Raw genomic sequence first — 16,699 nt, forward strand, 5'->3', positions numbered from 1 at the left:
TCTGTAACACTGAAATCTTTATGAATTTGTAACTTTTGTAAAATGTAATGTAACAAAATAGAACCCATGAAATCTGAAGGTGCTTTGCAGGCTTGGATGGGAGGCTTACAAGTCAGAGTTTTAAGATAAAAAGCTACATGTTCTTCTTATTTTGGAGATATGTTGTATGGCGGAGGGAGGGGGGGGGAAGAGATGTTTTGGCAATAGAGGCAAACAGGAGAGAGCTTCTAAAGAACAAATGTCAGAACTAGTTAAGGATGAAGATAATGCAGGAATGGAGTAACCTAATTACTGTTCTGTGAAAGGTATGAAAGTGCTTTGTTTGAGACACCAGATGAAGCTATTTTCCAGGCAAAACAGCTGGAAAATAGAACTTCCCTTGCAAGTAAAATAATAAATGTGTTATAATTTGATCTACTCTAAATGTGTTGTAGTTTGTAACTTTATATTAGAAGATCTAGCTGAATGGTACATGACATCCATCTGCACCTCAGATTTTTCAAATTTCTGCCTGTTTAGAAAATAGTCTATGCTTTTGTTCCTTCTGCTAAGTGCATGGCCATACACTTCCCAACACTGTCTTCATTTGCCACTTTTGCCCATTCTCCTAATCTGTCAAAATCCTTCTGCAGCCTCCCTGCTCCATTAACATTACCTGCCCTTTTCCTATCTTCGTATTGTTCGCAAACTTGGCTACAAAACCATCAATTCCATCATCCAAATCTTTGACATATACGTAAAAAGTGGTCCCAACAACTACCCCTGCGGAACATCAATAGTCGCCAGCAGCCAACCAGAAAAGTCTCCCTTTATTTCTGCTCTTTGTCTTCTGTTAATCAGCCAATGCTCTATCCATACTAGTATCAGTCCTGTAACACCATGGTCCCTTGTCTTGTTTAGGCAGCCTCAAGTGCAGCACCTTGTCAAAGGCCTTCTGAAAATCCAAGTAAACAACTTCCACTGATTCTCCTTTGTCCATCATGCTTGTTATTTAGGTGCTTCACCATTTCATTCCTGCGTGATGGATTGCCAGATTTCTTTGACCTAAATAAATCCTCTAATGTACCTTAATTATAACCAAAAATAGGGTTATCACTTAATATTAGAGCTCTGCAGAGCCGTTGTGAGTTTTTCAAACAATACTTCCACTCTTCTAAATAACTTGCAGGCACCAATATCAAATTCCCAAGACTTTCCCGGTGAAGCAGATGACACAAAGGTTGGTGGTGTTGTAGGTAGTGTAGAGGATTGTCGAAGGTTGCAGAGAGACATTGATAGGATGCAGAAGTGGGCTGAGAAGTGACAGATAGAGTTCAACCTGGAGAAGTGTGAGGTGGTACACTTTGGAAGGACAAACTCCAAGGCAGAGTACAAAGTAAATGGCAGGATACTTGGTAGTGTGGAGGAGCAGAGGGATCTGGGGGTACATGTCCACAGGTCCCTGAAAGTTGCTTCACAGGCGGATAGGGTAGTTAAGAAAGCTTATGGGGTGTTAGCTTTCATAAGTCGAGGGATAGAGTTTAACAGTCGCGAGGTAATGATGGAGCTCTGTAAAACTCTGGTTAGGCCACACTCTGGTCACCTCACTACAGGAAGGATGTGGAAGCATTGGAAAGGGTACAGAGGAGATTTACCAGGATGCTGCCTGGTTTAGAGAGTATGCATTATGATCAGAGATTAAGGGAGCTAGGGCTTTACTCTTTGGAGAGAAGGAGGATGAGAGGAGACATGATAGAGGTGTACAAGATATTAAGAGGAATAGAGAGAGTGGATAGCCGGCGTTTCTTCCCCGGGGCACCACTGCTCAATACAAGAGGACATGGCTTTAAGGTAAGGCGTGGGAAGTGGGGTCACAGACGGAGTGATTACTTTGCAGATCTCCCGTGTTCAGTCTGCAGGAGGAACCCTGAACTTTGGGTTGCCTGCCACTTTAATTCTCCATCCCACTTTGACCTTTATCTCTGGCCTCCTGCACTGTTATAACAAAGTCTAACGCGACTCAAGGGACAGCAGCTCATCTTGCGCCTGGGCATATCATAGCCTTTAAGGCTCACTCATTACGTTCATTACTTTCAGGCTCACTCATGATGTTCTCCAGGTGTGGCATGGTAGCACAGCGGTTAGTGTAACACTGTACAGCGCCAGTGAAGCAGGGTCAGTGCTACCACTGCCTGTACGGAGTTAGTATGTTCTCCTCATGACTATGTGGGTTTCCTCTGGATGTCCCCGTTTCCTCCCACATTCCAAAGATGGACGGGTTAGTAGGTTAATTGGTCACATGGTGTAATTGAGCAGCACAGAAACATTGGGCCAGAAGGGCCTGTTACTATATTGCATCTCTGAAATATTCACCACTCCACTCCCAAACCCATACCAGAACTAACTGTTTCTTCCAATTATCCATATGATATCCTGGCAGTTTTTCCTCTCTCCACTAGTATAGTCTGGCCTTCAATACGCCCCATAGCCCTGCTATTAATATTTGTGCTCCCCCACCTTCTCTGCAAGTGGTAATGCTGTCTGACTTACTCAGTGCTTCTTGTATTTTCTGGTTTTATTTCAAGTTCTTAGTCTTCCCTTGGAACTGGTTCTGTTATTTCCAGAATTCTGAGCTCCAACATACCATAAAGCACTGCCTGAGTCAGTGGTGGAGGCAGATACACTAGTGAAGTTTAAGAGACTATTAGACAGGTATATGGAGGAATTTAAGGTGGGGGGTTATATGGCAGGCAGGGTTTAAGGGTCAGCACAACATTGTGGGCTGAAGGGCCTGTACTGTACTGTGCTATGTTCTATAACTTTGGCAATTTTACTATGCACTTTAAAGGCACATGTGTACTCCAATTAAGCCAGCACTGTATTTAATCTTTTCTTTGAACCATTCACCTCACCAGGTCATCTCCACATAAAATGCACACGAGCTCATGACATTGCTTTTCTACGAACAGCAACAAAAGGACTTACCTTTGCTTGCTGGTTATCCAGATAATCTTTGGAATTGCTTTGCAGGGGTAGGGGCCTGTGGACAAGGAAGGGAAGAGAAGTGTTACAACAAATCTGAGGATTCCAAACCTTGTACAACACTCTAAGTCTATTCCTTGCATCCCCACATTTATGAATGCATCTCCTATTTAGCACTACCTGCACAGCAGTGATTTACTACAGCCCTCTTGTTCCTAGAGTTCAAGCAGACACAGGTATGTACCTCACCATGCTTTAAAAGGCCTCTACTCCAGCTGTGTGCCGCTGTAATGAAAACTAGTTGTCCCTACAGCAACAGAATGATGATCTCACCACCCTAAGGTTCAATACAAGGCAAGCCACCTGATGTTCAGAGACTAATGATGGAAGGGCAACCAACATGGCCACTTGAACTCGAGTTGCACTCTGGTCTGCACAGCAAGAGTGGGCACTGCTGGGATCTGGCAGCACCTGCTCCACATGTTGACAGACCACTGCATCCTCTCATTTCTCGTCACCTCCTGATGGGGGCTGCTGTCTCTCCCCACTCCAGAAACATCCAGTTAGTTAAAAGCTCAGTTTTTATTCATATCCATAACATCTGTTGCAATTTAGGAATCTCTGGGCTGGGGAGAGCTGTGTAGCCAAAGAGAAAGACTGTAGGATCTGGGTGACTTGCCAACAGCTGCCACCACACCTCAGCCATGAGCTGCACTTGCAGTGTTGATCAGGATGCAGCCCACAGTCACAGCCCTGTATCTCAACACCAGGCAAATGAAACACTCAACCCAACCCACTTAACGCTAGTCTACTTCACCGCAATGGGAGCATCAGCAGTGGGCTAAACCCTGAACCTAGCTGGGAGAGCAGAGATTCATGGCATGCTCCTGACACAACCATGCTCTCAGTCACACATCTCCTACCGGATCCTGTAAATGCATCTTCCTGAATATCAAACAGGATACAAACAATCATCGTGCAAGTTTGCTTTGACATTTTACATTTATTTTAAGGGACAAAATTTCTATTTCAATTTTCTCTTCTGGGATTTTCTAGCCTGTGCTGCCCAGGAATATCACTGCATCCACATGATTGGGGGTTTACTGGTAAAGTAATGCACACCTCCAATACTGTGCCCTTACATCAGAGGAATACAGTCCTGCAGACTGTATCCCCATTACCCATCCAACAGATGTCCCAGATATTCCTGGAACACTCAAGTAAAAGAAAAAATTGAAGTGAAGCAATAACTTTTCCTTTAAAGATAAAGCATAACAAGGCACATCGTTTTGTTTCAGGAGTTCATGGTCCAAGTTTCCCCAGTTAAGCTTTTTTAAAGAAAATGTAATTGTTTGCTTTTCTGTGTAGGTGGCATTCCTTCATCAGTACATACTGACCATAAGGCACTGTTTTTTCCAGAGGTTGTGGCAATCGGTCATTTGAAACAGGCCACTGATAAAAACTGCCATCACTGTGTGAGCTGATGACCTGCCGCCCATCTCTCTGCCACGTTACACTCTCCAGTTGCTGTGAACAGAAATAATCAAGAGGTGAATATGTAGTTCTCAGCTCAATATACCTGGAACTACACAGCAGCAAGAATGATTCTTGTCCCACCAATAGCAAGGTGAACACACGATTTTCTTGCTAAAGACCCATGGGTGAACACCACAAGGTAACACCACTATCCGGGTCATGCTCTCTTGCTACTGCCAACCGCAAGGTTGCACAGGAGCTTCAGGACCCACACCACCAGGTTCAGATACAACTATCACCCTTTAACCATCAGGCTCTTGAACCAGAGGGGATAATTTCACTTGCTCCATCACTGTCATGTTCTCACAACCTATGGACTCATTTTCAAGGATTCTAGAATTAATTTTCTTGAGATTTATTGCTTATTTATTTTTATTATTTTGTTTTCTTTTCCCCATTTTATTTTTGCAGTTTGTTGTCTTTTGCAAAATTGTTGCCTGTCATATTGGGGGCAGTCTTTCATTGATCCTATTGTGTTTCTTGTACTTACTGTAAATGCCCATAAGGAAGTGAATCCCAGGACTGCATATGGTAACATACATGTACTTTGATAATAAATTTACCTTGAACCACGGAAGTGACATCTTTACTAAAAGTGGAAGCAGCACTTTTACCAGCTGCCTCAGCAATTCCAGTAGCCACGTGAATTTCTCTACTTCTCACATTCACCCTTTGTCTTGCAACACTCAAATATTTACACTTATGTTGCTAAACTTAAAACTAATCTTTCTGAACACAAAGACAGAAGTTCATTCACTGTTAATTGTGCACTTCGATATTCCCAATGGAATGGATGTACTCTGATCTGTCTTTATACTTGAAAACTGGAAGTCATGATGCAAATATGCAGGATGCTTGTGCTTCGTTTTAGTTGCCCTGCTATAGGATGGATGTAATTAAACAGAAAAAGAGTGCAAAAAAAATTGACAAGGACATTACCAGTACTTGAGGGTCAGAGTTCAAGGTGGGGCTCAGGGCTCAGACTTGACCGTTGAGCTTAGGCCAGAGACCACTGATGACAGAAGGCAGAACACAGACTGTATGGCTTAGGCCAGAGGCCATAGACCACAGACCATGGAGCACACATGGTAGGACTTTGAGCAGAGACCATAGAGCTAAGGCCAGAGTCCAATGACCACAGACCAGAAAACATAATCCATAGAGTTTTGGTCAGAGATCATAGACGACAGGTCATATTCCTTGGAACGTTGGAGACTAGAGGTGATTTTAGAGTGTATAAGATCATGAGGGGCATCAATATGTGAATGCACCAACTCTTTTTATCCCCTCTGGGTTGAGCAGCCAAGAACAAATTGGATTTAGGTTTAAAGGTGAGAGGGCAAACAACTTAATAGGAAATTGAAGGACAACTTTTTTTTATATATAAAAGGTTGGTATGTATGTGGAATACACTGCCAGAGGAAGTGGCTGAAAGCAAGTATATTTACAACTTTTAAGAGCTGAACAGGCACGCAGATCGGAAAGATTTAGGTCATCAGCTATAAAGCTAGCTAATGAAACTAGCTTGGATGGGGCATCTTGGCCAGCACGTCAGCCTCTCTCTGTGCTGCACAAACCCTATGAAACATGAGTCATAAGCACCAGTTGGTTCACTGTTAGTCTTTGCAAGACACTATAGTTCTCATTTGATTTGGTCTGCATACAACTCTAGCCAAACAGCAGAATGGCTGATTTTTCATTATGTTTTGGGTTGTCTGACACAACCATTAAAGTTATGCATGAACTGCACTAGCCCTTAGATTCCAGCAGACACAGTAAATGATCATGGTCAGAGACGGATTCACAAGTGAGCAAGTACCTGGTCACCGAGAAAGTGGTGCGTGGCTTGGTTGGCCTGCAAGTCCCACAATATGACAAGGCCTCTACTGTATCCAACCAGAATCTGATGGGGGTTTTTTGGGTTCTCCTGGAGGGCTTCAACAGACCCCAGTGAGCGTCGACTTCGATAATCATCAGGTACACTAGAGAGAAAAACAAAAATAAGCCACTCATTTTAAATCTCCCTATCTGTCCCCACTGACATATCCATGTACAACTAAAAGGCCTTCAATAAGGGAGATGGTCATTGAGAGGCTACAAGGCAGGACAGAAGTTCCCATGAAGTACAGTGTCTTCGAATCATTCTCTGAATGACTGAAAGATTTTTGAAGTTTACATTCTAGCTCAAAGCTCAAATTTATTGTCAAAGTATATATACAATATACAGCTTGAGATTCATCTTCCTGCAGGCACTCACAAAACAAAGAAACAATAGAATTAACTTTTCAAAATAAAGACCACCATATTTCCAATTTACAAAAGAGGACAAATCATACAAATAGTAAAATAAAAGGTGATGAGGCCACATTTAGATTGGAGGAACAACAGCTTGTATTCTGTTTGAGAAGCCTCCAACCTGATGGCATGAACATCGAGTTCTCAAACTTCCGGTAATGCCCCCACCCCCCTCCATCATTTCCCAACCCCTTTTCCCTCTCTCACCTTATCTCCTTGCCCACCCATCGCCTCCCTCTGGTGCTCCTCCTCCCCTTCTTTCTTTCTTCCATTGCCTTCTGTCTCTTTCACCAATCAACTTCCCAGCTCTTTACTTCATCCCTCCTCCTACAGGTTTCACCTATCACATGGTGCTTCTCTCTCCCCTTCCCCACCTTTTAAATCCTCTCCTCAGCTTCCTTCTCCAGTCCTGCTGAAGTGTCTCAATCCGAAATGTCGGCTGTACTCTTTTCGTAGATGCTGCCTGGCCTGCTGAGTTCCTCCAGCATTGTGTTGCACCAGGTTGTTTAGTTGGTTCAAAAAGTACATCCTTAAAAAGGAAATTACAGGCTGCAGACTGCAGCAATTGCAGTTCAAAGTACCAGTATACTTACTAGAGTGTTTAGTAGTGCTATGACTACTAGACAAATTTAGACAATTTGTTTCATGACTGATTCTAGACAATTCCCAATAATTTGCAATGACAACCCTTCCAGTGTTACTTGTAACATGCTTTGTTATTTTATACTACAGTACATCTGGATTGCCCCCAAATACAACTATGAAGCAAGCCAAACAAGGACTAGATAGATCCATTACCATCCAATTATTTGGTCTGACCTGATAAATACCTCCAGAATTTTTGTCCAGTGTCACTTTGCAACAATTTCCAAAGGAAATAAATATGCTCCATCTAAAATGGAGTGGAGCAAAGTAGTCACTTGGGATTTATGTAGCTTGGATACGAGTCATTTCAAGCTGAGGCAGGTGTGGAAGACTATTAAATCATAAGGTCTGTGAAAACATCATGTTTTGATTTGTAATACTTGTTTCAGTACTGGAGAAGGAGCAGTTGTTTGCAAAGAGTGGATAAGATTAGGTGAGGAGGCAGGGGAGGTATTTTGGCACATAGTCATAGTCATACTTTATTGATCCCAGGGGAAATTGGTTTTCGTTACAGTTGCACCATAAATAATAAATAGTTAAATAGTAATATGTAAATTATGCCAGGAAATAAGTCCAGGACCAGCCTATTGGGTCAGGGTGTCTGACCCTCCAAGGGAGGAGTTGTAAAGTTTGATGGCCACAGGCAGGAATGACTTCCTATGACGCTCTGTGTTACATCTCAGTGGAATGAGTCTCTGGCTGAATGTACTCCTGTGCCCAACCAGTACATTATGTAGTGGATGGGAGACATTGACCAAGATGGCATGCAACTTAGACAGCATCCTCTTTTCAGACACCACCATCAGAGAAGTCCAGTTCCCAGTTCCATCCCCACAACATCACTGGCCTTACGAATGAGTTTGTTGATTCTGTTGGTGTCTGCTACCCTCAGCCTGCTGCCCCAGCACACAACAGCAAACGTGATAGCACTGGCCACCACAGACTCGTAGAACATCCTCAGCATCGTCCAGCAGATGTTAAAGGACCTCAGTCTCCTCAGGAAATAGAGACGGCTCTGACCCTTCTTGTAGGCAGCCTCAGTGTTCTTTGACCAGTCCAGTTTATTGTCAATTCGTATCCCCAGGTATTTGTAATCCTGCACCATGTCCACACTGACCCCCTGGATGGAAACAGGGGTCACCGGTACCTTAGCTCTCCTCAGGTCTACCACCAGCTCCTTAGTCTTTTTCACATTAAGCTGCAAATAATTCTGCTCATACCATGTGACAAAGTTTCCTACCGTAGCCCTGTATTCAGCCTCATCTCCCTTGCTGATGCATCCAACTATGGCAGAGTCATCAGAAAACTTCTGAAGATGACAAGACTCTGTACAGTAGTTGAAGTCCGAGGTGTAAATGGTGAAGAGAAAGGGAGACAAGACAGGCCCCTGCGGAGCCCCAGTGCTGCTGATCACTCTGTCAGACACACAGTGTTGCAAGCACATGTACTGTGGTCTGCCAGTCAGGTAATCAAGAATCCATGATACCCGGAAAGCATCCACCTGCATCGCTGTCAGCTTCTCCCCCAGCAGAGCAGGGCGAATTGTGTTGAACGCACTGCAGAAGTCAAAAAACATGACTCTAACAGTGCTCGCTGGCTTGTCCTCAACGATGGCATCCTCAACTCCTAGTCGGGGCTGGTAGGCGAACTAGAGGGGATCTAAGTGTGGCCTGACCATAGGCCGGAGCAGCTCCAGAACAAGTCTCTCCAGGGTCTTCATGATGTGGGATGTCAATGCCACCGGTCAGTAGTCATTGAAGCACGGCGTCTTCGGCACAGAGACAAGGCAGGACGTCTTCCACAGCACAGGAACCCTCCGGAGCCTCAGGCTCAGGTTGAATACATGGCGAAGTACTCCACATAGCTGAGGGGCACAGGCTTTGAGCATTTGAGGAGGAAAGCAATAACCAAGGAGAATCACCAAGAATATCAGATATCATTGTGGTCTGGAAAACAGGTAGGGTGGTAAGCAGTTAATGGGAATCTGGTCTAGTTCAAAGACAAAAGTGGGCTCAGTGGTCATCCTCTGAATAAAACATTATTTTCTTGAAGAGGAGATAGAAGGGGTGTAGGCAGAGCAGCTGGATCAAAGGTTCAAGTTTTGGAGACATGACCACAACCTCATTAACTGTTACACTGGAGGCAAAGGTGGAGGAGACACTGCAATCAGCAGTAAAGACTACTAAAGCAAAGTTTGGGGTTTTCTTTAAAACCACAATGTTCTTCTGGGGGGGCGGGGGGGAGAGGAAGCATTTTAGGTCATAATGGTCCAGCCAGGTGTGGTGCAAAATTGTTAAACAAGTTGTCTGCCGCAAACACAGATGTCTATGAGGAACATTCGGGGTAGATAGAAACAGGAGACAGAGATCAAAGTAAGAGAAATTAATGTTTATGGTCATGGCATCCAGAGGGAAAGAACGGAAAGGTGGAAAAATTTGAGATCTAATACAGTAGGTTGGGCAGCAAAATAGATCGTGTAAAGTTTAAATAATTTCACAAACATTGCTAGGCAGACACCAGCACCAAAGTGTCACCAACTGCCTTCAATTACTTGTCACTCATTTATTTCAATAATTTAAAACAGAAATTACTAAGTGGCAACAAGCTGATGATTAATAATTTGTACCCCATACCATCTCAGTACAAGCTCATTGGGTGACATAAGCAGACAGGAACCAGACCTGGTCGGAAACACACTAAGGAGCAAATACTTACTTCTGCAGAACAGCTTCCTGGGTGATTGTTCTCTCTTCCTGCTCTCTAAACGATGGTTGTTCCACCACAAACACACAGCCACCTTCTGTTCCCAGAAATAACACATCACCAGATGAATGAGGCAGGACAACAGTTATTGTGGTGACACTTGGTGGAGCACTGTAAACAGGAATTTAGATTAGAGATAGATTTAGTTGAACCAGAGAGCAATAATGAAATAAACCACAGCACTGCCTGGTGTGCATACAAGTAATCTTTAAACAATGTGCACCAATTCTCTCAGAGAGCATAATGCAGCTCTGAGAAGCATAACCAGTGAACAGAATAGAAAATGATCCCATCATAACATCGTTGTCTCCGAAATACCAAGCAACTTTGATATGGATTCCCCACTTTGGTCTCACTATTACCTCTTCTCTTCACCTACCTATCACCTCCCCCAATAGCCCTCCTTCCCTTTCTCCCATGGTCCACTCTCCTCTCAGTTTCCTTCTTCTCCAGCCCTTTACCTTTTCCACCCATCACCTCCCAGCTTCTTACTTCATCTCCCCCCCCCCCCCACCTACTTGGCTTCACCTGTCAATTTCTAGCTTGTCCTCTCCCCCCGCCTCACCCCCACCTTCTTATTCTGGCATCTTCCCCTTCCCTTCCCTTTCCAGATGTGATGAAAGGTTTCAGCCCAAAATGTTGACTGTTTATTCATTTTGCATAGGTGCTTGCCCTGCTGAGTTTATCCAATTTAAACACTAACCCAGGCTGTCCTCGTAGATCGAAGTGAGTCTCCTCTTTCAGGATACTCAGTCCATCCAAGCTCTTCTTCAGCTTCCACAAGTGCAAGCTATTGTCATCCAGGAGTGTCACCAACTGACCCTGCAACAAAGATATTTCACATCAATACATGCTCGGCTAATGTACCACAATCAGTGCCGTGCAGTCTCTGCCCCACACAGCAGATTTGGGAAAGAATCTCTTATTCCTCGTCATACCTTCCTGACTGAATATTATTTAATTAACTTATTAAGCACTGCACCAGCACCCTTGTCGCTCAAGTTACCCCAGATATGGAGAAAGTGTAGAGTAAAAAAACCTAAAGTGGAGGTAAGAGGGATGGAGGGATGAAAATATTAAAAGGGGGAAAGGCGGCAGGGAAGTGAAGAGGAAAAGAAAAGAAAATGAAGGGCAAGGATGAAAACACCAATACCTGTTCTGGTAGGAAGTGAATCTGGGTGACTGCTGCATTCTCTTCATGTAAGCCCATGATCTCCACCTCAGGTGCTCCATAGCTGCAGCCTCATGTTAAGGACTTTTGGCTTAAAAGCTTGTGCTGAAATCCAAGTAGACAACTGAATTGTTAGGTTGGAAACATTTCAAGTCATAGCTTTACAGAAAATCTCAATTTCATAAACAGTTTTAGTAGAAAGAGGATTTAACAAGTCAGACTAGTGTGCAAGTTGGAGGAGATACTGTGACAATATTAGCCACCTGCCTTTGCCTTTTTAGTAACAAGTTGTCAGTTTAACACATAGAACAGTACAGCATGGTAGTGTAGCAGTACAGTAATAGTCATGCTTTTACAACACCAGCGACCTCGGTTCATTTCTCACTGCTTTCCATGAGGAGTTTGTACGCTCTCCCGTGATAGCGTGGGTTTCCTCTTGGTGTTCGTTTCCCTTCACGTTGAGGTCAGTTGGTTATTTTGGTCACATGGGTGTAATTGGTGGCATGGGTTCACTGGGCTGGAAGAGCCTACTACCATGCTATATCTCTAAAATAAAACACAAAGCGTAGCACAGGACCTTTGGTCAACCCTTTAACCTATTCCAAGATCAACCTAACCCCTCACTCCCACACAGCCCTCCATTTTTTCTTTAATCCAAGGGTTTCTTAACTATCCCTACTGTATCTGTCACTACCGCCAGCTCTGAGAGTGTTCCAAGCGCCTCACACTCTTCGTAAAAAACAAAACTACTTCTGACATCACTCTCTCCTCCAACCCCCTATAAAACACAAAATACTCTGCAGATGCTAGGGTCAAAGCAACACACACAACACGCTGAAGGAACTCAGCAGGTCGAGCAGCATCCGTGGAAACGAACAGTCAATGTTTCAGGCAGGAACCCTTCGTCAGGACTGTAGAGGGAAGGGGCAGGGGCCCTATTAAGAAGGTGGGGGGAGGGTGGGAAGGAGAAGGCTGGTAGGTGCCAGGTGAAAAATCTCATATACCGTCTGGGTAGTCTCCAGCCTATAAAACACTTTTATTGAGCAACTTATAGTGCGCATACGCCGGTCGTGCATGCAGCCTGTTACAGCCGTTCCGACGAGTATTCTTACTTTTTTAACGTGTGTTATTTTTTGTATTTTTTTTTCCTCGGTAACATGTTGAAGCTGCACCCTCTCTAACATGCTGGTAGAGAGGGTTTTATTTGGGTTTTTAGCACTGGAAATAGTTACATTCTGACACGTCTCATTAGCGGGACAGAAGCATGGTCGCATTGTGTATTCCAGGGACCAGCTGATTGAGCTTATGCCGGCCGGTTTAGCGAGCAGAGCGGCAGACACCCCTGCTGAAATCCGGGGGAAAACACACAGAGGATGCAGAGGGGGATCACAAAGGCAAGGAAAGAGGACCGGGTCGAGACAACAGAGACTTATGGAGAAGAGGAGTTCGGTTAGTAATAAAATAGATGAGTTCACGGCGCTAGCCAGGCATCAGAGAACATTTTGGGAGTGCAGTATTATGTGTTTTAATGGAATGGGGCTGCACGAGGACATACCCGATCAAATCTTTTCCATGGATGGCTTCCAGACCGTTTGGGCTGACCAGAAGTGCACTGAGAGCGGTAAGCGTAAAGGAATTGGGGGCTTACTGTTCTGGTTAACAACGGATGGTGCAATCAGAGTCATATTACGATCGAGGAACGTGTTTGTAGACCGGATATTGAACTTTTTGCTGTTGGACCCTGGCCATATTCCACCGAGATACAACACTGGGCATCATGGGAGGTTGTTTCTGCCTGTGGCCATTGAACTTTGCAGCTCCTCCCGTGGAGGGTCAGACACCCTGAGCCAATAGGCTGGTCCTGGACTTATTTCCATCTGACATAATTTACATATTATTATTTAATTATTTATGGCTTTATATTGCTATATTTATGCTCTATTCTTGGTTGGTGCGGCTGTATCGAAACCCAATTTCCCTCGGGATCAATAAAGTATATCTATCTATCTACCTTGAATTTATGCCCCCTTGTATTGGTCAATTCCCACCCTGGGAAAAAGGTGCTGGCTGTCCACTTGATCTACACCTCTTATCATCATGTACATCTCTATCAAATTACCTCTCATCCTCCTTTGCTCCAAAGAGAAAAGCCCTTGCTTGCTCAACCTATTCTCACTAAGACGTGCTCTCCAATCTAAGCAGCATCCTGGTAAAATTCTTCTACACTCTCTCTAAAGCTTCCAAGCGTGGTCTGAGAAGAGTTTTATAGAGTTGCAATATTACCTCACGACTCTTGAACTCAATCCACTGACTAAACGCCTTCTTAACCCTATCAACTTGTGCTGCAACTTTGTGCATACTCAACATGCCTAAATCCCTCAGAGCAAGAACTGATTAAACATTTTCACTGAGTCATGTGAATAATGGTACATCTTCAGCACCTTGCTGTGTGGGAGTGATGAACTACAACCAGCGAGACAAAAACATGCTCACTCAAAAGCCCACACCCAAAAAAGAGAATCCCTCCCCCTCTGTACATGGGAGAGGAAAACAGAATAAACAGAAAAATGATTAAATGTCTATCCTGCTTGGTTGTGGTCAACTGGCTGGCACACTCTTCCACACTACCACCGGCAGGGGCGGGGGGGACACGCTTCTCTCCCTCTGCCTTCCTGTTTAGCCGATGTTGAGGCCAGTGGTCTCTGAATCTCCTCTTCCCTTAATGAAACATCCATGGGTTTATCTGCATCATCATCAGAAGTCACTTCCTGTGCTAACATACCTGATCCAATTGTCGCCCCACTACACTACCGTGGCCTTGGACAACTTGGGAGTGTAGCAGTTAGCACAACACTATTACAGCTCACAGCAGAGTTCAATTCCAGCTCATCTGTAAGCAGTCTGTACGTACTCCCCCGGAATGTGTGAGGTTTTCCGGGTGTTCCGGTCTCCTCACAAAAACATACCGGGTAGGTTAATTGGCCTTTGTAAATGATCCCATGGTGGGGTTTGAGATAAATCAGGGTTGCCAGGGGTTGCTGGGCCAGTGAAGCTCCAAGGATTGGAAGAGCCGATTCCATACTGAGTCGCTGAATAAAACAATTAAAGACAATTCGCCCATCTGTTAGCCAACATTCTGCTACTTGCCCATAATCCTGGATGACATCAGAAGCCAGTTTTCTTCCTGCTAGATACAACTGTAGACTGTCTCTAACAGTGAACATTCGCAGCCTGATGTGCGTATCATTTTTTTGTTTCATGGCCTCTTGCTTGCTGCAAATTAGCCCCTGGACAGCTGGTTGGAGATCTGCTCCCTGTAGTCGGTCAAATCCTCCTACCATATGGCACTGGGTGGGACTTGTAAAACTTGAACTTACTCACTGGACACGGAATTAATTTGAAACTTCATCTTGGAAAACCCGCTGGTGGGTTTTGTAATAGAGAGTTCAGTGTGGGTTCCTCCAGCCTTGCTGCTGGTGTTAATTTTGGTTGGAGTTCATTCTCGGGCAAGAAGGTTGTCTTCCATTGTAACTAGGCTCCAGGAGTCTGTTTTGCCGAAGCTACAGCCCACAATGGATTGGGCGCCTGGAGTAAAGAGACCATTCTTTTCTTTTGATCCTCGTTGCCAAAATGTTATGTATGCGTGGAGCAAGTAGTATGATTAAAGCTTTTACAGAGCCACATGAGTAAAGGTATGTGCTGGGGTAACATACAGTGTGGGAACGATGAACCAGGCCTGCCAAGACAAAACATGCACACACAAAAACCCTTGCCCAAAAGAGAGCGCGCCTCCTCTGCGTTGAGGCCCAATTGATCAGCCACATGCATACTAACCACATTCTTGCAATTGATCTGATACAGTATGTATGGCTGTGTTCCTCCAACCTTTAACCCTGCATTCTGCCTTCAAGTTCGACCTTCCAAAGTTAATCACTTCACACTTTTCTGGATTGAATTCCATCTGCCAGTTCTCAGCCCAATTCTGCATCCTGCCCGAGTCCCCTTGTAATCCATGACAACCTTCTGCACTATCCACAACTCTAACCACCTTCATCTCATCTGCAAACTTACTAACCCAACCATCCACTTCCTCATCCACATCATTTACAAAAATCACAAACAGCAGGTATCCCAGAAATGATGTGGAACGCCAGTGGTCACTGATCTCCAAGCAGAATACTCATTTATTACTACCCTCTACCTTCTGAAGGCAAGCTAATTTTGTATCCACACAGCCAAGTTTCCCCGGATCCCGTGCCTTCTGACTTTCTGAATGAGCCTACCACGTGGAACCTTGTCAAATGCCTTACTAAAATCCATGTACACCACATCCACTGTTCTGCCTTCAATGTTTTGTCACTTCTTCAAATAATTCCATCAGGCTCATGAGGCACGACTTGACCCTCACAAAGCTATGTTGACCATCCCTAATCAGACTAGTAAATTTAGACCATGCTGCTGCTGGAGTAACCTCAGTGAGCAGCAGTGTGCAGTGCAGCTATTGTCCATCTGCATGGATACAGGAGAATATTTCAAATGATTGTCTCAGCTTTGCCACATGCAGGTATGGACTGTTTCATTCATTTAGAAACAGGAACCAAATATTGCACAATCAGCAGCAAACATCTTACCCTCCAGTGAAGGCAAGTCAATGTTAAAACAGTTGAGGATGGCTGGGCTAGGGCACGGCCCTGAAGAACTTCTGTGGTGATTCCTGGACTGAGGTGGCTAACCAAAATCAGAGCAGTCTTTCTTGGTGTCAGGTATGATTCCAACCATTGGAGTGCTTTCCCCTTGATGCCCATTGACTCTTTATACCAGTATTCAGTAAGGGTCATATCGGTCAAACGTTGCCCGAGTCAGCAGTAGTCACTTTCACCTTTGCAATTAAGTATTTTTGACCCAGCTTGGAATGAGGCTTGAAGAGATCCTGGCTGAAACCAGGAAATGTATGCAGGTCATTGACAAGTGCTATTTAACAACATTGTAGATGAGACCATCCCACACAACGCAGTCTGCTTAACTGTCACCCCATCTAGCACCTTAAACACTGGAGTATACACAAGTTTTTTTTTCTCTGTTAAATAATATCCCCAAAATCCACATTATCTGTTTCCAAGGCAAGTCACCATTTTTTCCATAAGATATAGGAGCAGAATCATTCCATGTGGAACACAGAGTATGCCCCATCGTTCCATTATGGCTGATTTATTATCCCTCTTAACCCCATTCTCCTGCTGTAAAGTTACCAAACACTACAGCACAAAATCAGACCTTTTAGCCCATCAAGCGCATGCCAAATCATTAATCTGCCTAGTCCCAGCAACC

At 44.3% G+C, this 16,699-nt stretch overlaps 2 protein-coding genes across 10 annotated transcripts in view; one reads left to right on the plus strand and one right to left on the minus strand.

Annotated features, from left to right (window-relative positions):
- The window catches only part of llgl2 (LLGL scribble cell polarity complex component 2), a 202,139-nt gene that overhangs the window by 62,339 nt on the left and 123,101 nt on the right, over nt 1–16,699 (minus strand). For all 6 annotated transcript variants that reach the window (XM_063030849.1, XM_063030852.1, XM_063030851.1 and 3 more), the window contains 6 exons: nt 11,354–11,435; nt 10,904–11,022; nt 10,153–10,311; nt 6,317–6,479; nt 4,359–4,488; nt 2,965–3,019 (listed from right to left, as the gene is read on the minus strand). In XM_063030849.1, coding sequence (XP_062886919.1) covers nt 2,965–3,019; nt 4,359–4,488; nt 6,317–6,479; nt 10,153–10,311; nt 10,904–11,022; nt 11,354–11,435 — 708 coding nt within the window. The remainder of the gene's footprint in view (nt 1–2,964; nt 3,020–4,358; nt 4,489–6,316; nt 6,480–10,152; nt 10,312–10,903; nt 11,023–11,353; nt 11,436–16,699) is intronic.
- The window catches only part of LOC134336569 (uncharacterized), a 147,195-nt gene that overhangs the window by 22,062 nt on the left and 108,434 nt on the right, over nt 1–16,699 (plus strand). The window contains exon 3 of one of the 4 annotated variants that reach the window (XM_063030855.1): nt 12,658–14,408. The exons of the other annotated variants lie outside the window; for them this stretch is intronic. Within the exon in view, the coding sequence (XP_062886925.1) occupies nt 12,658–13,225 (568 nt within the window). The 3' untranslated portion in view covers nt 13,226–14,408. Of the gene's footprint in view, nt 1–12,657; nt 14,409–16,699 lie in introns of those variants that run through there. 4 annotated transcript variants of the gene reach the window in all.

The sequence above is a fragment of the Mobula hypostoma genome, chromosome 22 (assembly GCF_963921235.1).
Source record: "Mobula hypostoma chromosome 22, sMobHyp1.1, whole genome shotgun sequence".
In the NCBI taxonomy this organism is placed as follows: domain Eukaryota; kingdom Metazoa; phylum Chordata; class Chondrichthyes; order Myliobatiformes; family Myliobatidae; genus Mobula; species Mobula hypostoma.